At 41.9% G+C, this 26,075-nt stretch overlaps 1 protein-coding gene across 1 annotated transcript in view; it reads right to left on the reverse strand.

Annotated features, from left to right (window-relative positions):
• Window positions 1-26,075, reverse strand: part of NEBL (nebulette) — a 365,265-nt gene that overhangs the window by 221,963 nt on the left and 117,227 nt on the right. The window contains exon 3 of the mRNA XM_061126175.1: window positions 9,905-9,989. Coding sequence (XP_060982158.1) covers window positions 9,905-9,989 — 85 coding nt within the window. The remainder of the gene's footprint in view (window positions 1-9,904; window positions 9,990-26,075) is intronic.

The raw sequence follows: 26,075 nt of genomic DNA on the forward strand, positions 1-26,075 counted from the left end.
ATTAATTAACAAACTACAGAGAGAGTAAGGCCCGTCAAAACAGGTAAAGCTTTAATGATGTCTCGGCTCGTTATACTGTGAAAAGTGAGTGATCTGCCCTCTGGAATAGGTGATATTTTGAAAAAGCTCTCATTACCTCCCTTCCAGTAATAATACCAGCTCTGTTATTCCTTTTCACCTCAGCTAGTTCCTAAAACATATGGAATGACTAAAAGACACAGGAACTGCAGAGCTCATTTACATGATGGAAACTAAGATTGCGAATGGTGCAGCTGTTTCAGAATCCGGCAGTGAATTAAATCAGACTTAGTCATTTGATAACAAAAGAGAAAAGATAGTTCACATGCTCTAGTCTTGCAGGTTTTCAAGGAGACTATTTTCTAAACATTGTCTCTCTAAGTTAGCTTTATTATATTATATATATATGTGTATATGTATATGCATATTATACACATACATATATACATATGTATACATATATGCACAATGTATTTGTGTGTGTGTTGTGTGCATATATACACACACATATAAACATTTTACATGTATTATGTGTAATAATATATGTAGTATATATACATACCTAAGACTTAAGTGGTATTCCTGTAGAGAATAAAATATTCTAGAACAAAAATTCTCTCAGAGCCTTGGAGATTATCCAGTTCTAAACAAATCTTTAGAAAACATATAGAAGAAACACAGATAAGATTTACTTTGGATTTAGTTTTAATGATTAAAAGTATTGCAGCCATCCTAGAGATTTTTTAAATCTGTATAAGGGCTCTGAAAAAGGGAAAGTGGTAGTTGGTAGTCATGTCTGACTCTTTGTGATCCCATGGATCACCAGGCCCCTCAGTCCATTGAATTCTCCAGGAAAAAAAACTGGAGTGGTTAGCGATTACTTTCTCCAAGGGGTCTTACCAAGCCAGAGATCGAACCCAGGTCTCCTGCTTTGCAAGCAAATTCTTGACCATTTGAACCACCAGGGAAGTCCTGTATGGGAACTCTAAGATTGTTTAATTAAAAATAGGATCCTTAGTTTCACTGTTCTTCACTTCTATAGTTTAAGTATGTGAAATCTGGTATATTTATTTACTTGGTGTCTAAAAGTACTGTGTGCTTAGGAAGCTAAATCTGTAGCCAAAGGGGCTTGTTAAATTTTCCTTAGATGTTTGCAGAGAATAGATTCCCTTGAAATATAAACAATTTCATATTAATAGGCATTCAGAACACCAGTCAAACAGAGCCTAGATGTCCCTACTAGTTAGGATCAACTTTGGGTTACCTTAACCTCATGCGAAGAGTTGACTCATTGGAAAAGACCCTGATGCTGGGAAAGATTGAAGGCAGGAGGAGAAGGGGACGACAGAGGATGAGATGGCTGGATGGCATCACCGACTCGATGGACATGAGTTTGAGTAAACTCCGGGAGTTGGTGATGGACCGGGAGGCCTGGCGTGCTGTGATTCATGGGGTCACAAAGAGTCGGACACGACTGAGCGACTGAACTGAACTGAACTGAACTGAACTGAACTTCTGATCTACTATCACCCTTGTGCTTGACCACCAGAAATTAAGACAGGCAGGGAAGGATGAAGGAAGGGAGGGGAATTCTAATTGCTCTCCTCATCCACTAAAAAAAGTACAACCAATATTTTTGGAAGCTTAAGTAGAGATCTCATTCCAGAACACAACACAGTAATTGTTCCAAGTGAAGGCTTTTTTAAAGAATGAAGCCATCACAATCATCTTTCTGCACAGAATTTCTCAAGCCAGTTTCATCTGTACAAGGACCATGTAGAACTCCAGCGGGCAGTCCTCCTGAAGACAGCGGATGCTACAAGCAAAGTTCTGAAATAACATGAAATAATAATTAGACCAAATAATTTCTGGCAAAAGAACACACCAGGACTTTATGAGAGCTGAAAGACTCAGCGTGCTCATCAGGCCTACTGCGTGCTGCTGCCTACTACCAAGAGGACCTTTCTGAGTCCGATAGTGGACAATAAATTTGGTTTTGCTGATTCCATGATGAGACAGTGACCTCGGAGGGAAGCCAAGGTGAAGTGCTGGACCCAGGCCCACGTCCCCTCATTTTCTCCTTTACCTCCTCTGAGCTCAGTGGCATCTCCTTGCCCTCCTGCTCCCTGGGCCCCTGCTGGTGTCCTGCCGAAGACTATGGCTGGTGCCCTCATGTTGTCTTCTCCGCCAGCTCAGAAAAGGCCTGGTGGTATCGGCACCATATCTGTCTGTCCTGGCTTCTCACCGAGGTCTGCACTGGTCCTGCCTGCCCACACACCATCCCTGGCTCCGGGGGCCCGTTATTCCTTCATGGCATTGCCATGCCAGCTCCACAGCAAGCACCCTCGGCATCTCTCTACTGTCTCTACACCAGAATATCCATCCCCTTCTGCACCACCTAAGAGACTAAGACCAGGCTCCTATGATGAAAGGCTCTAAAACTCCTTCATGACATAGCAAATCAAAACATCTTGGTTATTTTGCTGTCCATCACTACTGACATTTTTGCCTCTTACATCATTTTATCCAGAAGTGAAAGAGAAACAGCACCCACGTTCCCTCCCTGCCTGCACTCCGCATAAACCCAAGTATATCAAGAAGGTGGGAGGAGGTCTGCAGGATGTCTTGTGGGGTGGTCTTCTCTGCTTCTCGCCTTTCTCCACCCATGGCTTCCCCCATCTTCCCTCTCAGAGACTTCAGCCAGAAGAGAGAGGGGAGGTCACGTTTCAGCCTCTGATTGTTTCCCGCCTTTCTTCTACAAGCTACCATGGCCAGAAGGGAAGACAGGCGTCCCCTTCACCTGGGACCACATTTCCTCCTTCTCAAAGTGGGGGTTGCTCTTCTCCTTTCTCTGGAGCCGTAAGTGTGAAGTAGTTGGGCAGAACATGATTAATAGAAGACAAAGATGAAAAACCACAGTGATGTTGTATTTTCAAGACAGTCTCCTCATCACAGCTGTTACACCCATGACCCCAGAGCCACAATATTGATAGGCTATATATTCAAATGCCTAATTAAAGGACAAGTCATCTGACTCTGGCCCACAGAATAAAAACAAGTAGCTTTTGCCTGCCCTTCCAGAGAACTGCACCTCCACCTTCCACCCTCCACCATGGGCTGTGGGAATGATTGGGGGCGGGGGCGGGGGGAGCCAGGATGAGCCAAGGGCACCAAAGAACCACACTGCTGGGACTCTGAGAACAGATGGAAAGAATATGGGTCATTTCAGGAGGATGAGGAGAAGACCAGGCTCCTATGATGAAAGGCTCTAAAACTCCATCATGACATAGCAAATCAAAACATCTTGGTTATTTTGCTGTCCATCACTACTGACATTTTTGCCTCTTACATCATTTTATCCAGAAGTGAAAGAGAAAAACAATCTGACTTGTGGGAGATGGTGGGGGTGAGAGTTAACATCTGCACAGCATGTTATGTTCCCTGAAAGAAATGTGCCACATCAAGTGAATTAATATTTCTCCTTTGAAGTACTGATTCACATTCAGCCCTTCCTATATGTGAAACACAATCTCTCATCATTTTCACTGCCTCGAAACCTTGAAAAGAAACATGCCGAAGCTTCTCCCTGTGAACTTTTACCTTTACATACATGAGAAAGCGCTTATTGTGCGAAATAAGAAGCATCACCGTAGGATCAGAACACAGCATCAAATGGTGAAGAATCAAAAGATGGGAACTATAAAGCTGCCAAAATTAAGTTCAAAGAAAATGGAAAATTAAAAAGCAAATATGAAAGGCTTCTTGTCCAAGAGCAGCGGAATGTAAGCATTACCCACGAAAACTACCTGGAAAGACAATCTTCCTATTTAGAAGTCTGAGCTTGTCAGCTGAGATAAGGAACGGTAAGAGGACCCAGCAAAGAGCAAAGAATTGCCAGCTAAGATCACGAAGTGGGGAAAAAAGAAAAGAGAGAGAGACACACTTAGAAATAGGATCCACAGCTGGGCAGGAGGCAGCAGGCCACTCTGAGATCCCATTATGTATCTGTCTGTTGAGAAGCACTCAGGTCTCTAACACCCTGAAAATGTTTTTAAACATAACTATAACACACTGCTGTCTCTGCAGCTCTTGTCACAGTTGCAATTTTTCCCACGTTCATTAACGTTTGTTAATTTCTTATTATCATCCTCTGCCCCACTAGACCATAAATCTCTGGAGAGTAAGGGCTTTATCTGGTTTTGCTCACTACAGCATCCCCAATATCTAGCACAGAATTTGGCATATCACTGGTGCTGGGTGGCAAATGAAAAATTCAGGTCAAATTTATGATCGGGTGGGAACCTCTGGGGTGAGATTTGACACACATACAGAGGATGACCTCCAAAACAGCTCTTCGGTTGTCTTTCGACAATGAGTGATGTTCCCCAGTCATGGATCCATTGCTCTGAAGGAAGTCCATCCTCAATGATACCTTATTAAAAAGCAGTTGCTACCTGACGGGAGTCTTGCGTTAGGTAATAATTTAACAAATTCGTGGATGGTTAGATGACAGATAACTGAGAGAAGAACGCTCTGGAAATGAAAGAATTAGAAGACACAAGAAGGTGCCAAGGGCAAGCTAGAGAAAGGGAATGTTGGACACAGCCTTACCTCCTTGACCTTCCAGAGGTATGTATTAGACACATGCCTTCATTAATTCCACAGAGATGGGTAACTATTATGTTCCCTATAAAAAAAAAATCACGCTACCTTCTCACCTTCCTACTATCATATATCCTGTTCCCTATGCACCATGTTTTGTATGCCTCCACAGAAACATGGAAGATTAAAAAAGAATCATATGTAAAGTCCTAGCATACATATGTCATAAAATTTAATCTTCAAATAAACCTTGTGTTATAGATACCATCCACATTTTATACAGAAAGAACCAGATGCAACAGGTCACAGGTGTTATCACTATTTCTTTACTTGATCTCCACAGTCTCCCTCCTAAACATTTGTATCTAGCTCATCCTCTGTCACTCACCATAGATTTCTATGCTAGTCTCTTTCCACTGGGTATGAATCTGTTATGTGACAAACTGCAACAAATAGCAATGATACCAAACTTATGTTAATATCACAGTAAGATATTAATAAGATAAAAATAAGAGGATAAGTGTCCCAAACTGCTATCCTCACACTGTTTTGAAATTTTCACTTAATTCTATTAAGAGAAAAACTTTAAAAAGATGCTAACAATATTAAAAAATAAAATAAAACCCAAAAATGATTTTTAAAAAATCAACACAGATTACAAAATGAAGGCTCAAAGGTTCCAGAATCATTTGTAATTGATCCATCATCATCTTCAATTTCATCTTATCAGGACTCGTAAATTACACACACTCCATTTAAGAATACAGTGAACCCCAATTCTCCATTATTTTCACGACTGCAAACAACTAAGTCAATCACATAAACAACCAAGTGGGAAAGTGTTTTGTTTTAGCATTGATTTTCAGAACTCAACCCTACAGAGGCCCAGGGTTTCCTAAGACACTCACCCCAAGGCCCTGGAAGCAGAGGATGGGGAGAAGCAGAGGGAACACGGGGAGGGAAGTTTGCACCCCCCTTCCCTTGCTTCAGCCACAACTGTCCTGTTTTGCTCTCTTCCTAGGAAGACTTCCCCTCAAAATTCCATTTGAAGAACCATTTCCCCAGCTTTAAGAAGTCTTCAGACTCCTGATGAAAAATGTTCAAAACATCTGTCCATTTTCTTCCACTGAGAGTATTCTACACAGCCTGAAGAAAAAACACTTGCTACAACATCATGTGAAGATAAAAAGTTAAAAAATTCTCTCCTAAGGGGCCTTCTCACCTGAAGTTTTTAAAAAGCTTAGGGACTGCCCAACTTACAAAAAATTTGTGTTCCGGAAGTTTACTTTACCAGGCAAGTCTTTGGAACCCAAGGCTCACTTCCCCACAAAAACAATGACATTCTGCTGTCCCAAGGCATGCAGTGAAAGCCGGATGCTCCACAGGTAAAGTACAATGTTACTAATACCACTGGAAGGAAAAGTTTACACTTTTGCACCTTATTGAATGGGTTCCTGCGGGCCAGTGGGGGTGCCTAACCTCCAGTTCTGTTATTTCTTAGAAGCAGTTCATCCTGTGAGATGTGACAGAAAAGGAGCTAGTGACAATGGAATGCTTCCCCTCCCCCACGCCTACTGCAAAGTTCCAGGGCCATCCACGTCCACTGGGGTCAGTGGCTGGCCATGTGGAAAGGCACCAGTTATTTGCAAGCTAGATAACGCCTGCAAACCACTGCCTGTCACCAGTTCCAAAAAGCTAACTCATGGTTTCCTTGTTTATTCTCTGGTATTTCATATCATTTTATTATGACAATTGGCACCTAATACAGATCCAAAAAAAGCTTGAGAGGATCTAACACTCAGGAGAAAAAAAGGGGGGGCGGGCTGGCAAAATTCATAACCCTCTCAAAAAGAGGACGACAGAGGAGAAAAAAAGGAAGAGATAACAACATGTAACCATAAATAACTTCCTAAGTTGGACTGCAACTGTTTTTGTTTTTCCTTCATTTTGGCTCATTTGGTAAGCTAATGAACTAAAAGAAAAGGATTAATTTTAACCAAACAATTACAAAGGATTCAGAATTTCAAAACTCAGAATAATGAACAGATGAGTAATGTGACTCATTTAGCATCATAGGTTATCAAAACAAGTAAATAAAATATTAATAACCAATTTTCCACCAAAACTGTTGAGCCATTCAGAATTCTTGACATCAAAACTCAAAGGAAATGCTCTACCACAGAATCAAGTCATTTAATATGCTAACTTTAAATGAATTGCCAGTCATGAATACTACCGTTAGGGCAGGTATCCTTCCATGTCTTTGCAAAAGGTTGAAATACTCTAGAAGTGCTTCCATCTCTCACAAAGGAGGAGGAGGAGGGAAAAGAGAAGAAGGGGGAGAGGAGGAAAAGGAGGGAGATGCAAGGGAAAGGACTTCTTCCTATGTGTGACTCTTGCACTTTATGCAAAATTCCACCTTTACATACACTGCACTATCGCTGACACCTCAAGTATTTGCTTACACATCTCCTTTTCTAGGTACTGTCCAAGTAATATGACCAGAGTACCGGTTGAGACTGTGGACACTTGGGGCTCATGGATCTAGGTTCTATGTCAAGTTCAACTCCTTGCTGTTTGAAAGGGCAAGTTCTCTAAATTCTTTAAAGGTTGAATGCTTCCTCTGCTACTGCTACTGCTGCTGCTAAGTCGCTTCAATCATGTCCAACTCTGTGCGACCCCATAGACGGCAGCCCACCAGGCTCCCCCATCCCTGGGATTCTCCAGGCAAGAACACTGGAGTGGGTTGCCATTTCCTTCTCCAATGCATGAAAGTGAGTCGCTCAGTTGTGTCTGACTCTTCGCGGCCCCATGGACTGCAGCCTACCAGGCTCCTCTGTCCATGGGATTTTCCAGGCAAGAGTACTGGAGTGAGTTTCCATTGCCTTCTCCAGAATGCTTCCTCTAAAGAGGGATAATAATAAATTCCTGTCTCTTAGGGCTGTTTGAGAGAAAATGAAATAGTACATGTAAAACGACGTGCCCTGAATGCAGCAAGACTGATGATGGTGATGATGACGATGATAATGGTGATGATGGTGATTTTCCTTCCTTTCCTTCCCCCACATCTAGCACAATTCCTTGCACATAAGAAGTGGTCAACACATGCTTCTTGAATTGAGTTGAACTTCTCCATGCTGTCTGTCTGATGAAGTCCTACATTTTCTTTCTGGAGAAGATGATTTTTGAGCAAAATCATACAGAAAATCTGATGCCTTCACCTGACCAGTACTTGGAGACCACACAGCCCTCTGTGCCTCCCTCTATCAACTGACCCACTGGCCACGAACTACATTCATGCTCTGCCCTGTTTGCAGCCTGCTACCTGCCTGACGGAGAATAAAATCAACCTTTCGCCAAACAGTGAGCTCCTTTTTTCTTTTGCTTTTCCAGAGTTAGGCATGTGGTAGGAAAACGATAAATGCTTGTGCCTCTACCAAGTCAATGGCACCTGTAGCCACTAACTGAACCCAAAGAGAGAGAGGTGCTCTCTCAAGGAAGGAGACAAGGTTCATATCAGATTCTCTGTCAACTTTCAAGCTCTATTCAGACCACCACCCTCCCAAGCAGGAAGCATGACCAGACCAAGCCATACCCATCCCTCCCCTTCTGAATCCTCACTGTAAATGAAACATGCTTGCTTGAGTGGAGGGGGGAGCATGTTAGCCCTATTTCCTCAGACATTCCATGAGCTCTGGGAAGGGGGGATTAACTAATTATAAATTCTTTTGCACATAACAAGGACATGTAATAGGCAGGAAACAAATATTTGATTTCTTGATTTAGTTCTGTTTTCCAGTGTGCTCGTAGTACTTCTCCAGAATCATCTAATTAATCCTAACTTGAGGAGAAGAAAGGCATATTGGATCTGCACAGACGGGAGCCAAGTCCTGGCACCCTCTGTGGTGTGAATGAGCAAGGGGTGTTCTTGCCGGCTTTGCAACAGTGCCTCTCTTTGGCCGGCACTCAATTTTTTGAACTAATGGCTCAGCACACAGAAAATTAGCATTTTACATAAACCAAAAACTAACTGCCAACCAAGTCTTCATGGCATTGTTAACCAACAGTAAACTGTACTCTGAGTTTTTTCCCGCTAATTAACTGGACTGAGAAGTGGCCTCAAGTCCCCCCAAAAAGAGGGTGGAGGGAACTATGATCTCCCCTGTGATCAGATAAACCCGCATGAACGTAGATTAGGTTCACTGCAACTGAGAGCTGACTACTCTCGTTACAAACAGCTACAACTGACATTTTCAAAGAGTGTTAGCTAGACCCCTTGCCTCCTTCACAAATTCTGCTCTTCTCCCTTTTCACATCGAGGATTCTCAGGGGTCGTGGTAATACTCATCAGCCTCCACAGTCATATCATCTTTTGTTAGCTTTTCAAAATACTTTCATGCCTAACTGCTTATTTGACACCTGCAGCTACCCTCAAGACAGGTAGGCAAGATCAGATAGACTGTCTCACTTTCCACAAGCACAAAGACTCAGAGTGGCTGGCGCAAGGTCACAACCAATCAACAGTGGAAGGGGGACCTCGACTCAGCCTTCCCTCCCTGCTCCTCCTTGTTATTTTACCTCGATGCTGACCAGTGGGCTCTCACGTTAGCCACTGAGCATCGTCCTACACCACGGCAGGCAAGAAAATGTCTCTGAGTGAAAGTGCCCTAGGTTTCTCAAGAAGAGATTGTGTGTCCCTGAAGAAAACATTGTCATTTGAATCCCCAGTCTTAACCGATGTGTTTCTCCATATTGAAGGCATGTTTCCATCCAAAATGGTTGACTGGGAGCCAATCGTGGTGTTCTAATCTTTGTTCATGCTGTCAGCGTGACATATGAAAGAAATATGAATAAAGTGACAGGATGAAAACACAGCTAGTGGCTGGTGTGAGACACACAGACAGGGTGTTAGCCCCACACTCTCTGCAACTGGGTCAAGTTAACACCTCTTTTTCCCCTACATATGCAGTGTGGAAAAGCTATTTATAAAATGTTTTTAAATATTTAGGACCAAATAAATCAATATTGTTGGAAAACACTTCCTCTGACCAGAACTCATTTACTTGCCCAAGTCCCATGTGGATAACAGAACCAAGAATATCAGGGTGATCCAAGACCAGGAATAAAACAGACATTGGGCACTTGCTCCTGGAATGCCCACCCGGGCTCGCTTTCAGTCTGCACACTGGCTGGTGACCCGGTGTGAAGAGTCCAACAACTGAACAGTGGTCTTGCGAATAATATTAAGAATCAATGTAGCAAAAACAGGCCTTCCAGAAATTACCTGACTCTGCAATTCACTTTGCTGCTTCAGACGAAGGTTTTCAGGTGTATCTGCCACCGTGGTGAAGGACTGCTTTGGGTAGTGTCTGTGGAGACATTTTTTTAAAGAACATAATTAAAATATTATGACAGCAAACAATGTTTTAACCCCATTTTATTCTGCCCTTCTGTCACAACAGCAGAGGTGTCTCTCCTCTTAGGTAAGGTCCTGTCTATCACTATTCTGATCCCAAGCCCTCCTCTGTTCTCTGGACTCTCTGTGACCCACTTATCCCCACTGTCTCCCAGAATTTCACCCTAGGCTTCTCTATGAGCTTCTTCCCGTCAGCACCCAAGCACGCACAAGGCTTTCCTGCCTCCATCTTCCCTCCACCCACACTACTCTAGCATGAGGTTCCAGAGTCCATTCTCTCCCTTCTGCCAAACTTCCCGACAAAGAGGCCTAAACTCACTGTCTCTGCTCATCTCTTCCAACTCTCTCGTCAGCACTATGCATCGCAGCACCTGTCTTCAGACACTCCTCTAGTTAAGGTAACAATGGCTTCCGGTTGCACAGAGGCTCCCACAGACATCTCTTGGTCTTCCTCTTGCTTAGCCTCTCCTCTGTCTTGAACTGTCCTCTTCCATTGGTGTCTCTGTCCCCCCACACTCCTTGCCTGGCTTCTCCCCTTCTAGCTGTTCCTCCTCTGTCTCCTGGGACTCCTCTCTGCTCATCCTCCTTCATGGTTCTAACAGGCTTTTCTTCTCTTAGTGATCTCCAGGGTGATCTCATTTGTTCTCACAGCCTTGGGTACCCCCAATATCATGCCAATCACTCCCAAATCTACATCTCTAGCCCAGCTTTCTCTCCTATGTTTCAGATCCACTGGCATTTCCACTTGTGTACACCCCATGCTTACCACAAACTCAGTCTGATATCCAACAGTCCATCTCCCCACTACAGTCCCAAAATGAATTCTTTCCCCTGCATTCTCTCTTTCACCCATTAGTGTCCAGTTGACCACACCAGAAACCTGGGAGTAACCTTGACTCTTCACACATCTAATTAATCCATTGTCAACTCTATTGATTCCATCTCCTAAGAATGTCTTGATTCTATTTACATCTGTCTTCACTGAATTTTTCATTAAAGGCCACATTTATCTTTTAGGTAACTACCATGCTTGCCAATCTTGCCCTTCTAATCCAACTCCCCAAAGCAAACTTTCCAAAAGGCCAACCTGATCATCTGACTCCTGTGAATAAAACCTTCCCAGTGCTTCCCACTGATCAGAGAAAATAGTCCAGCCTCCCATCCCCCAAGGCCTCCATAGTCAGCCTTCTGCAAACTTCTCACTCACACACCATGCTCTGGCCGTGGGGCCCACCCTTCCCTTTCCCACCTCTACCCCCACATGCTTCTCCCTGGCCAGGAACACCCCCACTTCTTGGCTAACTCCTCTTTATCTCTTAGTTCTCGCCTTAGATTGCACTTCCTCCAAGAAGCCTTCCTGGTCTCACAAATGTGTCCTGGAATGTACTTTTCAACCCATTATAATTTTTTTCATATTCATTTGTATGCTCCTATTGACATATCTCTGTCTCACAGTACAAGGAAAGTCCTGCAGCAGCAAGACAGGCTGTCTTTCCCTTGTCAGAGCACACGCCACATCTGTCGGGGTCTGTCTCAGCATGAGTATGATTTCAACAAATATTTGTAGAAAGAAGAAGAGACAGGAGGGAAGGAAGGAGAGAGGAAAGGAGGGAGGGAGGAGGGTAAGAGAGAGAGGGTCAAGCCATATGACCATAGCACATGGCAGGCTACAGAACAGCTTCACTGTATTACATCATATACGATGACATGTATCCAAGCACCCAGACCCTCCTGGTGGTGAAGTGAGGGCATCTCTTCCCATGTGTGGTTAAGACACGAGTCAGAGCCTCTGCTCCCTATGCCCGGCTGGCATGGAGGGTACATCTCTGGCTCCTGTGACTCCATCACCACAAAAGCTGTGGAGCTCAGAGCCACCCCTCAAAGAGCTCCCATCCCTCCACTTCCTTCTCCCTGGACCCTCTTCTTGGTAATGTCCACCTTCCATCTCTTCCTGTGGTTACCCAAAAGTCCTCTAAGCCTCACTATTTCACCATAATTTCCTTGCATTTTAGAGCAGATACAAACCTAATTTAAATTTTTTCATGATAACTCAGGGTCATCTAAATAGACATGATCAGACCATGATACAAAACAGTAGTGCTTTCAAAGTTTACAAAGGTCAGGATGGCCTAACTGCCATGAGATTGCTTTTATGCCTGTTGACTGGCAAGAGAGTATTTCTCATACACAGAAGTCAGCCTTCCACGGTCCTCTGCCTTTCTGGTTTCCTTCTTCTAACCCAGACTAAGAAGTAGAGAGCAGTCAAGTTTAGTGAAACGTTGGTAAAACTAGAGTTACTGATTCAAGTGAGGAAGCTATGATAAGGCAAGACTTCCTTATCCTGAAGTCATATACTTGATGTCAGCCACACACTGGGAGCTACTACAAGGATTTTTTAATTTATTGAAGTATAGTTGACTTACAATATTATATTACTTTCAAGTGTACAACATAGTGATTCTTTATTTTTATAGATTACTTGGGGGGGAACTGTGCTCCAGACAGGTGAAGCTCAACAGACAACTTCAGGGTGGTTGTTTCAGACCATGTGCAACTCCATCTTGGAAAGCTGAACTAAACTGGACTTTAACATGTAGCCACTATGTATGTACAGCTATACATTAAAGCTAAAATAACTTAGCACATTTCCTTTTTCAAAATACATTCTGCAAAATAAAGTTTCACAGAGATTTTCAGGACTTCCATAATGTTTAATTCAAAAAGTGTATGTACGTATTTTAATGACTTTTGAAACTGTAAGTAAAATCTACTCTCAAATGTGTTACAGAAAGTTTAACCAGTTGAGACTGTATTATACTAACTTGCAGGTCAACTCAGTTTAGGGGAAGATTTGGAGGGGACAATTTTCACCTGCCATTTATGTTTAATTAAAAATTATGTTTTAAATTAAACACAAAATAAATATTAAACAGAATTTTTAAGGAAACATAATTTAAAAACTAAACAGAATTTTTATTGAACAGCATCCTAATATGGAAAAATGAACTGGCAGTGGTGGGGGGATTTGATTTGGTTTTTGGAATTTGGGATTTGGGATTCAGTTTGGAATCTGGTCCATATTAGGCAAAAATGTCTACTTGGATACTTACAAAACATCACTTGCCACACTTATCTCTCAATTTTAAAGTAACCATTTCATGAAAATAATCTATTCTCACCCTTTGACTTTATAATGGAAAAAGTGATAGATCTGAACTTATACCTGAATGTAAATAAAATACCACTTTAATATGTTTGAAATCAGCAACCCAAACTAAGTTCTATTTGGAACAAGGTTTTACACCTTTGAAAAGAAAAACAAATTAAAAAGCTTCTACTGCTTTTCTTTATTTTTTTTTAAGAGGACATACTCTGCTCACCTGATAGCCAAAGCAACACATTTACTGATACACAGTACAATTATATTGAGGACTATAAACAGATTGCAATGCTTTGCACTTTTTTCAATGTCTTCCCAATCCTAAAATTTAATGATTTTATAATTACGGGTAATATAACTTTCTCTAAAGATGCATTACAAGAAGAAACTATCCAAACTTTTGACACAGAAGAAAAATTCAATCTAGTATTAATAGCCAAAATATAAAAAATGCTGAAGAAACATGGAATTCATATCTGAAACTACTAGGAGTCATGAGTAGTATAAAAAATTAAAACCTAAGACTTTGGGGACCAAAGTTATCTTCAGAGCTAGCAAAATTCAAGTGAGTAAGGTCTTGGGGGAAAATGCCTAACAAGCAAAAGATAGTGGAGTAGTCTCATGAGTTGGAACCATGAGACACAGACGTAATAAATGTAATTACAGAGAGGGCTGCACATACTGTTTATATTAAAAATAATAATTATAACATCTAGAGAAGCCTAATTAATGTTGCCAAGCTGGACACACCTGAAAAACCCTGGATTTCTCAACGTCATGTTCATATAGCAATGTCCATCTAAACTAATCTGATGATATTCTGCTCTGAAGTCATAGTCTCAACTCCCAGTCACCCAACACCCCACTCCCAAAAGAAAAACAGACCCAGAAAAAAAAATGAGGGCTGAACGATCCCTCATGGGTCACAGAAACAGAGAAGCAAAGCATTTTAAAACTAACTGATGGATATAGTTAATTCTAGCTCTTCCCAAACACTGCATTTAAATGATTGTAGAAGGGCTTCCTAAAATAACTGTCTCAAAAAGAAAGCTTCAGGAAAGATAATTTCTTCACTAGGCTTAGAGGAAGAATGATATTTTTCTCCTTGTCCATATTAGGGATCAGAACATGGGGCAGAAGCCATGGGAGCATGAAAAATGAATGTTCAAAGGGAATAAGTAAAAGAAGTAAAAAGAAAAAAATTACAAAAGATGGAGTGGGTGAATTGGTACATTAATAAATTTCCTGGATAATAAAATATAATCATGGAAATATGAGAACTAACACATATTTCTCATATGTGTTATAAGCTGGTGGAAAGATCTGAAGAATATCATAAAATGTTTAAGTATCATAAATAGAAGCCTCTTAGCTGAAGTACGCAGGAATTGGACAAAGTGTGTGTGTCAAGATGAGGCTGACAGCTGCAACAAATCCATGCTTCCATGAAATGCTACATTAAAAATAAAAAGAGAAAGAATCAAGATAATAACAGAAGACTACAACTGAAACAGCAAAGTTAGGTCACAAAAATAAGACTTCTGAATTTTTTCATCTCTGTGAGATTCAGTTGATAATATAGGAAAATTATATGCAAACATGAGACCAGAGCTGGGCAGAGTAAGGAAAACAGTGTAATAAGCAAATGGCACCCTTCATGGGGGCTTCCCTGACAGCTCAGCAAGTGAAGAATCCACCTGCCATTCAGGAGACACAGGAGAATCCCTGGGTCAGGAAGATCCCCTGGAGGAGGAAATGGCAACTCACTCCAGTATCCTTGCCTGAAAAATCCCATGGACAGAGGCGCCTGGTGGGCCACAGTCCATGGGGTCACAGAGAGTCGGACACAACTGAAACTACTTAGCAGCACAGCCTCCAGAGAGATAGTAATGAGGCAGAACACCATCAAGAACCCAGGACCTCTCGCTTTTTATCCAGAGCCCAGGGTTCATGAGAGCGCTAGAGCCAAACAGCCTGGCTTTGGACCTGGCTTTTTCACCCATTGTGTGCCTTTGAGCAGGTTTCTTGATCTCTCTGGCCTCAAGCTCCTCATCTGTAAAATGAACACAATGATAGTGTTTCCTAGGCTTGTTGCAAAATGAACACCTGTAGAGCATTTCAGTGTCTGGCTCAGAGTAGGCACTCAGTTGATAACAAAAAATATTATCATTACTATTACTTCTACTATCACTTTCTCTTTGCTTTACTGCAAAGCGACTTAACCTCTGGGTCTCACCGCCTTCCGTGCCATCATCTATGTAACAACGATAAAACACCCCGAGCTCTCTGACGAGCTTCTTGCTAGAAATGCATGAAATGGAAACCTTCTATAAATATGAGTTATGAGTAAACCACTTAGACATATAAAGCTAAGATCATCATGAATTTATTTACCGTAAATTCTGTAGTAATGGTTCTCAATCACTGTCCCTGGAGGACAGAGGGCAACAGGCAATGTCTGGAGACATTTTTGGTGCCACAACTGAGGAGATGGTGAGGAGGCACATGTTTACAGGCATCTAGCAAGCAGAGGCCAGGGAGGCTGCTAAACATCCTACAATGCACAGGATAGCCCCCCCACTCCAAAATGTCAGCAGTGTCGAGGCTGGGAAACTCTACATAATAAATATAAATTTCTAACATTATAGGAGACCACTAATAAGACTGCTAGCTGTTCCCAGCCAATCTCTGATTTTTTTTTTTTTTTTTCCATTTTCATCTGCCTGGCAAAGTCAAATGGCCTGCCATCTCCCATCTCCCCCTAAACCTGTCTGCAACCTGGGTCAGTCCCTCCTCCTCACGAACACTCAAGCCTACCCACCCTCTCCAGTTTTTTGTTTCCCTGAACACTGTCAGCTCTACTCAAACTAGAAAATCTAAGAACAGAGCTCAGGTGTCAAAAGTATTTGTTATTATATCATTATTTCATGAAGGCCCCTGAGCAGAAGAGTAAATACTGCAGGCCCCAGTGCTATTTATGAAAGGCCAGCTTTCAAGGTCGACCCCCAAGTCTAAGAACTTGGATTCCATAGGGTGGGGGCGGGGGGTGTTCCCGCCACCACCAGCTGATAAGAGTGGAGTGCTGTGCCTAAGCTGTTTGCACAGACAATGCGGTGAAGCAGAATCCCCGCTTTCCTTCTGGGAGTCTGGAGTTTGGGTACATGCCAGACAGAAGCGCCTATGTAAACAGCCCCCAGGTGAAAACTCTGGGAGTGAAGTCTCTAACGAGCTTCAGCTGGTTGGCAACATTTGACACAGAGGGGGGACTCAGAGCACCCCGTGTTGACTTTCTGGGAGGAGACTCTAGAAGCCTGTGCTCAGGTTCCTCAGGACTCTGCCCCATGCGGCTTTTCCCTTTGCTGCTTCTGTATCTTTTCATTATAATAAATTACAGTCATGAAGCCTGCGAGACCCCCTAGATAATCATCAAACCTAGGAGTGGTCTTGGGGACCTCAGGCCCTCTTCTGTTTAACAATACTCCTGAAAGAGGAAGGGTATTCACATTTTTAATACATTATCTGCTTTAAGAAAATGCAACTTCATCTCTAAGAACATTTATTTTTAATGTTTATATATTTATTTATTTTTGGCTGTGCTGGCTCTTCACTGCTGCACAGGCTTTTCTCTAGTTGTGGCAAGCAGGAGCTGCTCTCTAGTTGCAATGCACGGGCTTCTCGCTGCAGTGGCTTCTCTCATTGCGGAGGATAGACTCGAGGGCACGCGGGCTTCAGCAGTCGTGCAGCACTTGGGCTCGTGAGTTTCAGCTCCCAGGCTCTAGAGCACAGGCTCAATAGTTGTGGTGTACAGGCTTAGGTGCCCCACAGCAAACGGGATCTCCCAGGATCAGGGATTGGACCCCTGTCTCCTGCGTTGGTAAGCAGATTCTTTACCACTAAGCCACCAGGAAAACCTTCTTAACAACATTTAAAAGGCAGAAGGTCTGACCTCACATTATTAAATTGGCTCTTCATTTCGACCTTTCTGAGTTAGGTGAGGGCCTGATGACTTTTCTCTGGACCATTTTTTTATGCTCTGATTTTAACCAAGAAGGTAATTTTACCCAAAGGTCAAGATCTGAACTGTACTGGATAGTGGAGAGATGACAGAAGGTTTGTACATAATTTTAAGTATTTCTTCCAACTATGAACAACTCCATTTTGTAGCAATAATAACTGTTCCACATCACTCAAAATTATCTTTAAAGAATGAAAAATAAAACATTTAAAAATAAATAGGCCCACCACCAGGGTTCTCTATGAAGCTACTTACAAAGGATATGCTTCAGCAAGAAAGAAAATAATTCCAAAAGGATAAGCTAAAATGCAAAAACAGAATGGTGAGCAAATAAAATGCTAAATGCAATGCACCATACACATGCATATGAACACATACACCCACATACACAAACACAGTATGAAACAAGACAAAGCAAAAATACCTGACAAAAAGACAAGAGGGTAGTATGAGAATAAAGCATTCGGAGGTCCTCTGTTCTTCCGGAGAAAGGTTAAGACATTATTGAATTTTAAACTGTGCATAAATAAATGTGATAAAACCCTAAGGGTAACCACAAAGATTTATAGCACATAAATTCAAATCCTATAAAAGAGAAAAATCAAATTTTTTAAAAGTGCCAAAACTCTAACAATAAAATTAAAACCGGAAAGAGAACAAAAAGGAAAAAAGCAGCATAGAATAAACAGCAGCATAGAAAATAAAAAGCATAAAGAGAATAAAAGCAAATATAGCAAATAAAAGCAAAAGAGAATAAAAAGCAGCATAGAAATTTAACAGTTGGGAGAAACAATTCAATAATCACAAAACTGTAAATGGGTTACATCTGCTGGCAAAACAATCAATATACAGTCATATTTTTAAACTCCACTATAAAATAGCAATCTCAAAATGAGACAAAATATACTTTAAAAATAAAGGCATTATTAAGAACAGAAGACACTACATAGTGATAAAGACGCAATTCACCAAAAAAGCATTGTCTTAAATGTAAAGTTTTTAAAATATGTGTGTGTGTTTATGTGTACATCTATATGGAAAGAGAGAAAGGGAGAGAGAGAGAGAGATTGTGTGCAGATGCAAAATTGATGACAGGAAAAACTGGCGTATTCACCAATATAGTGAGAGATTTCTATACCCCTCTCCCATTCATTGCTAGGTCAAGCAGGCAGACACAAAATGAGTAACTATATCAAATATGTGAAATATGAAATATGTGACAATAACACTATTAAAGTCTTCACACAGGGCTGGTATTCAACCTCTCTAACACCAGTAAGTACATCATGGGCACCCAAGAATCAAAAGAGGTCTCAGAGCTGGCCCAGCCATGAACCACTGGCAGGACTCACCAGTGTGAACCTAGGACCACCAGTCTGCCTCTAATGCAGGAAAAAGTAGGAGGCCAATGTGTCCCATAAGGAGTGACAGCAGAATCATAAAAAGCAAGGAAAAAACTGTCTCAGCTGTAACATCAATTCTTCATACGTGGATCCTGCCCTACTGGATACAGCTTCCCTGAGGATGCCTGCTTTGGAGTCCAGATGTAGTGAGGAAAGGAAATAGCATGAAACTGGGGTGAGGACAGAGGCAGGATGAGAGGAAAGAGGAAGAAAGAAAGAGAGAAAGATGTAACCTAGCCTGGGATCTGCCATCACACACTAAACAAGAGAAACTACTGCTAACACCGAAATGACCTCCAGGAAGAAAATGCATGGAGCAGGGGGCCCAGGAACCACGTGCTCTGCACAGAAAGGTTTCCAGGAGCAAAGGAGCAACAGAGACAAATGCAGCTTGAGGACACTTGAGGCAGGCACAGCTTTGAAGACTGGATCAAACCAGACCCACTCATGAAGGGATGGGGCCTCAGGAAGGGTGAGATGGAGCTACGTGGACAAAGATAGGAGCTGGTGCATTTACAGCTACACTGTGCTGTGTTCCCCCCAAACGAAAATGCTAACAGATTTGTTTAGAGATCTCCTCCATTGCCTAAAAAATCTGAACTGGAGCCAGCTCCAAATTGCCAAGGGCCTTCCTGTGTAAGTGCTTTTGCTACCTGAGCATGCTTTGCCAGACACATCAGGGAGTTTCTCCCACCATTTTCTTTCCCACCTAGAGCCCCAATCTCAGAAGCCTGAACATCCAAAGCCACTCACTGGATTTCTTTTCTTTTCTTTTTTTGGCCACTCCGCACATAATGCAGGACCTTAGGTCCCTGACCAGGGATCGAACTAGTACTCTCTGCAGTAGAGGCATGGAGTCTTAACCACGGGACCACCAGGTAAGTCTCCTGCGTTTGGTTCTTCAAGGGTGAAGCATGTAGGGTCTCACATGCCTAGTGTCCATTTTTATTTCTTTCTCCAAAAGGACATCTTAAAACTTACGTTCACTTTATTGTAAGGATTTTGTTTGTTAAAGAGCTATCATGGAAAATCACACATTATGTAAAAGAAGGCGTAAACCTGGAAGTCTTTTTCCTTTGAATAAAAGTTCTTGGAAATTCCATAATTATTAATAATTTGCAAAAACAATCCTATTTTGATTATCTTTTCAGATGTGGAAAATTAACACATTACTGACCTGGGAATTTTTGTATAAGCAAACACCTGTGGCCATAATACATCTCTGGTCAATAATATGCTAAGAAATTTTCATATCAAATATTTTAAAACTTAGATGATAACATGAGTAAAAACAATTTTACAGTATTTTTACTAATATTCCAGTTTAAGTGCTGGAATACTTTCCAGTTTAAGGGAAACTAACATCTATAGATAGAGGCATTTTAAGATAGTATCATTTTTACATGTTGGGGTCAATCTGGACATTTCCTACCTAATAACACCCCTTAAGTATAAGTTTGTTAGTGTATGATGAACGCTATTCAACATGAGCTAAAGACATATTCAAGTTTAAATGCTTCTTTCGTTCTCTTGCTATGTCACTGATGTGATGTCTATTCATGGATTTCTCTCCATAGCCATCATCTCATTCTTAATTCTACCACTAATCTTCTTCCCTGCAGCACCTCCATAAACAACTCACAAATAATGCCACTGGTTGCAAAACATCAAATTTATGATTTTAAAAAAAGATGGTGAATTACAGCAAGTAAATGCGAAATGCTCTTCAGAAGGGAGGCTTACGAGAGCCGCTGGTAGATCACATAAAAGCGAAAAATGGATTATGATAATACAGACCTCCCGTACATGACATACAAGCCCAGCTGAAAGGAGGTACAGAAAGCAAACCCCTGGCTCTCCAAAGGGCAGTCAATAACCTAACGATTTACCAAATTCTCTTTCTGGCTGGAAGGGTCAAAAACCTGCCACCCTCTGATTTATTTCCTCGGCGGGACTCCATTGTAACCTCCATCATGTGTTTACAAAAGAAGGCAGGATCAAAGGGATTACACGGTAAACCGACCACACTGTGAAATGCTTATCAGCTATTGGAACATGTCACCTAGATTTTGAATTACTGTGTAAAAGGTGAGAAATTAATACACACACACACACACACACACACACACCCCTAGATGCTGTTGAGAAAAATACAGCTGGTGGAGAAGAGTCTGTGCCTATGCTGTTGCCAATACTGACGGTGGGAATGTACAAACAGGGGCGCACGTGCAGCTGGGCAGCTCTGTGATTTGCGCTCAGGACCACTAAAAGGCAGTGGTGACCAGAGCCAGGAGGAACACATGCAGAACTGGGACTCAAGTATCTGAGGCATTACCACAGTCTGAAAGATATTAAAAACACCAGTGTGGGAAGGAGAGGGTGGGACGAATTGGGAGATTAGGACTGACATATATACACAGCCATGTGTAAAATAGATAGCCAGTGGGAAGCTGCTGGATAACACAGGGAGCTCAGATCAGTGCCCTGTGACGACCTAGAGGGACAAGATGGAGTGTGGGGGCGGCAGGAAGGCTCAAGAGAGAGGGGATATATGTAAACATACATATATCTGAGTCACGTTGTACAGCAGAAACACACTGTAAAGCAATTATCTGCCAATTAAAAATCAATAAAATAAAAAACATTAATATTTGAAACGAAGTTCATAGAAAAACAGAACATTAAAAACACAAGATCACATTATCTTCCTTTGATAAAACTAATAATAAATATAATTCCTATGATAAGTGCTCTGTATCCATAAAAATAATTATTTAAAGCCTAAAGATGGTGGGGGAAGCATAAAATAATTCTATATTTTGGAAATATCTATGCAAACCTAAAAATGTGATATTATATCCAGTTGTGAATTTTTTGATAAAAACTTTGCAGTCACAGAAAAATTATGGCCAAAAAAATCAAATAAATTGTGGGAAACTAAGAAGATGAAAAAGAGCCACCACTGGCATATTGGTATAGACTTCACCTGCATGTTACCCCCCAGGCTCATGGCAAACATCACTAATTCACACCACTATTCCTGAAGGGAAGTCTAACCACAAAACAGATCAACTCTTCTTTAAACATACTTTTTTGTGGCTATTGATTATATAATTAAACGAAAACACAATAGGTCATTACATTGCCACTGTGTTCAGTGCCATGGATGAAGAGAAAGATGTGCAGCTTTAACCCTTTTCCATCACAGGTTAATGGTACAGGGGAAAAAAGAGAGAGTTTGTGAAAGGTCTGGATGAAGTGCTGTATTTTTAAAGAAATATAGTTATTACCATCCATATATTTGACTCAAGTGGAAAGCCAAGCACTTACCACACAAAGTCCAATAGAAATATTTTTTAAATGTACCTAAACACAAGTATAATAAATATCCATACATACAGAGAGAGAGAATGCTAGTTGTTTAAAAACACAGAATGTAGAGAAGAAAGATTAAAGACACCTAAGTTGATGGTCAACAGAACAGAGTCAGAACTGTCGACCACATATAAGGGGGCTCTGGAACTTTCACCAGGATCAACAGGGAATTAGAAGAACCATCTGACTCCTCAGGCTATTTCTTTCCCTTCTCCATTTACTTCCCATTCAGAGCAGGAGAGGTAATCACCCTGGAAGGAGAGGTAATCACCCAGTAGACACTGGGCCTATCTCTAAATAAAGTGAGTGGTCAGCTTGTGGACAAATCCTGTCTTGAGGTCTGAGACAAGGAGAACAGGCCTTGATGTGGACCCTGGGTTGGTGAGTTAAATATTCTAAAGCACTGAATCCAGCCCTCCTTGCCTTTGCTTGTTTGTTTTTGCCTTGTATGTTTATTCCAAGAACTGAGGGGTTCTCCATCTTAGCTCGTCCTATCTGGTCACCTTAAGGATGCTGGCCTGTTGACTCCACCGGCAACTCACAGCACCTGGAGAAGGCCACTGTCAGCATTCACGCTCTAACCAGGTAAGACCTGGTTAGGGAAGCAACAATCCCAACTACAGTGGAGATATACCTACACCATACCGAAATCAATCCTGAATATTCACTGGAGGGACTGATGCTGAGGCTGAAGCTCCAATACTTTGGCCACCTGATGTGAAGAGCTGACTCATTGGTAAATACCCTGATGCTGGGAAAGACTGAGAAGAGGACAACAGAGGACGAGCTGGTTGGATGGCATCACCTACTCAATGGACATGAGTTTGAGCAAGCTCCAGGAGATGGTGAAGGACAGGGAGGCCTGGCGTGCTGCAGTCCAAGGGGTGGCAAAGAGTCGGACACGACTGAGTGATGAACAATGACAACAACACCCTTCAGCCTCCTCCTCAATCATAAAAACAGAGACAGCCTTCAAACCACAACTGGGTAAGACAAGCCAACAGTAAGACAGAAAAGAACAAAGATGTAAATATGAGGAGGACAGGCTGTGTGTGAACAGAAGAGAACCCAGCAAGCCCTGAAGGAAATACAATTTACGCATGAGAACTCTGAAAATCATTCAAGAGGCTATAATATCATAGTACACCGAATATTACAACATAATCAAGTTGTATCAACAAAGAACAAATTATTAAGGAAAAAAGAGAAACCAAAAACACCAAAGAGCTACTAGAAAATCAACGAATAAAAATATACTCATTGAAATTAGTGACTCACATTGGCCGGGGATGAAGGGTCTGAGTTGACTACAAAGGGGCAACTGGAGAATTTTGAAATGATCTTCGGCTCTAAAGGAAAACCAGGTGCCTAGCAGCACTTAGCAAAAGAAAACTCTAACATGCCCCAGTGAGATTTCAGAATTCTAAAAACAAAGAAAATCTGCAGAAATCCTCGGGGGGACAGGGGAAGTATGCCTACAAAGTTATAATATCACAAGTTTTATGAGCAAAAGTATGGCTTTGAAATTTTGAAGGTAAATAGTTTTATCAATATATCCTTGGTGGCTCAGACAGTAAAAAATCTGCCTCTGAGGCAGGAGACCCAGGTTTGATCCCTGGGTTGGGAAGATCCCCTGGAGAAGGAAATGGCAATCCACTCCAGTATTCTTGCCTGGAGAATCTCCATGGACAGAGGAGCCTGGCAGGCTATAGCCCATGGGGTCGCAAAGAGTCAAACACGACTGAGAGACTTTCACTTCACTCACTCAAGCTATGAGACAAAAATAGGACATTTTCAGTGACGCCAACTCAAGTTTGCAACCAACACACTCTGTTTTTCAAATATTAAAACAGGACATTTTCTAAGATAACAATAAAATTTGAACGTGAATGTGAAAGTCACTCAGTCGTGTCTGACTCTTTGCAACCCCATGGACTGTATAGTTCATGGAATTCTCTAGGCCAGAATACTGGAATGGGTAGCCTTTCCCTTCTCCAGGCGATCTTCCCAACCCAAGAACTGAACCCAGGTCTCCCGTATTGCAGGCAGATTCTTTACCAGCTGAGTCACAAGGGAAACCCAACAATAAAATTTAAGATATACCAAATTCAATGGCAGCTAAAAATGTGTTTTTTAAAACCCTGACTAGAGCTCACAGTAAGCAATGCATCTTATCCCACAACCCAGTATACACACAGGTGTATTTAAGATGCAAGTGTCCAAACAATACGACATCCATCCTGATGATCTCTAACATTTTCTACTTTGTTCTAGCATATTTCGTTAGCCTTTTTTGTTTAATGCTGGTCTCAGCCCACTAAATCAATATCCTGGCCCAGGAATGGGTCCAATCCACAGCTTGAAAAACAGAACTTAAAGAAGCAAGCGAGAAAAAATAAATTAAAAATCACACACACACACACACACACAAAATCTGAGGATCCACTCAACCTCAAAGTGTGGGGTACTCTGTTGACTGGCAGGATTTAAAGGCACAGAATGACATGGTCAGAGAGGATTCCTGAAATACCAACTGATTTTTTTTTCTCCCAGTATTTTCCCTTCCATCTCCCCAAGCTCTTGCTCACGCTGATTCATTCCAGAGTTCACAGTCTCACTGGCAGATGGCAGGAAGAAAGCAGAAAGGGCTGGCTAGTCTCTGCTTTTGTATCTCCTGATTTCTGTGACAATTAAGGAGAGGATGTTAGGTGGCCCTTGAGGGGGAAAATAATCACGGAGAGAAGAGCGCCCTTAAGAGAACATCAGGGCTTCCCTGGAGGCTCAGTGGTCAAGAAACTGCCGGCTGATGCAGGAGACACTGTTCAATCCCTGATCTGGGAGAATCCCACATGCCACGGAGCAACTATGACCACGCGCCACAATTAGTGAGGCTGCGCTCTAGAGCCCGTGAGCCGCCAACTATGAGGCCACGTGCTGCAGCTACTGAAGCCCACGCGCCCCAGAGCCCGTGCTCAGCAACAAGAGAAGCCACTACAAAGAGAAGCCCGTGCACCACACCTAGAGAGCAGCTCCCGCTTGCTGCAACTAAAGAAAAAACCCAGCAAGAATGAAGACTCTACACAGCCATAAATAAAGAGGATTCATTCAGATGACGAGGGGAAGGGAATAAAGAGAACAGAAAGAGAACTAGGCACCTAGGTCCGGCTTAGAGCCCCCAAGTCCAGGCAGAAAGGGCCACAGGCAGCCCTGAGAGCCAGTGGCCTGTGGAGTCTGGGGGCCAGAGTGGCCCAGTCTGTTCTTCCAGACAGGACATAGAGCCATGGGAACCAAGAAGGCTGTGGACAAAGGAATAAGAGACATCTCGGGGGTGAACTGTGTCAGCCTGGCCTCGAGAATCAGGTGATGAGGACCATCATGGTCCTGGCAGCAACCTCTCAGTAATTCAGCAACAATCACAGGGAAAGGGGGGTGAAATCTTACATTTATTTAACACTGGGTTTTCATCACCCCATCAGAGTGAGGACTTGAATAGAAATTAAGTCATTATAGGAAATTAAAGTTACATTTCTGGTACATTTTAGTTCTGGACTGGGACTTAATTATATTTCCTTCTTACTGAACCAAACCACAAATATATCTATTCTCCCAGGAAGATTATTTATAAAACCTAACTTTCAGTGTTGTTTTATAAGATTTAATTTTGCAGGATGAATCTATAAACAAAGCACAAAAAATTATAATTATTGCATAAATATTAATATTAAAAAGTTTTTAATTGCTAAAATGGTAAATATCAATCAATAAACACCAAAACTTTTCCTCTATAATTCTGAAGAGTTTAAAGGGATCCTGAGTCCAAAAATATTGAGAACCATTGGTTCAAACTACTGTTAGTGAAATTTTGTCACTTTAAGCCATAAACATTCTAATCAACAAAACTATTTACTGGACTGAAGTAAAAGCTACACATTAAAGAATTCTGGTTTTGTTTTGTTTTTTTTTTCTGGCCATGCCATGTGGCATGTGGGATCTTAGTTCCCAACCAGAGATCGAACTTGCATCCCTTGCATTGGAAGTGCAGTCTTAACCGCTGGACTGCCAGGGAAGTCCAAAAATTCTGGTTTT

Source organism: Dama dama, chromosome 23 (assembly GCF_033118175.1).
Source record: "Dama dama isolate Ldn47 chromosome 23, ASM3311817v1, whole genome shotgun sequence".
Taxonomy (NCBI): domain Eukaryota; kingdom Metazoa; phylum Chordata; class Mammalia; order Artiodactyla; family Cervidae; genus Dama; species Dama dama.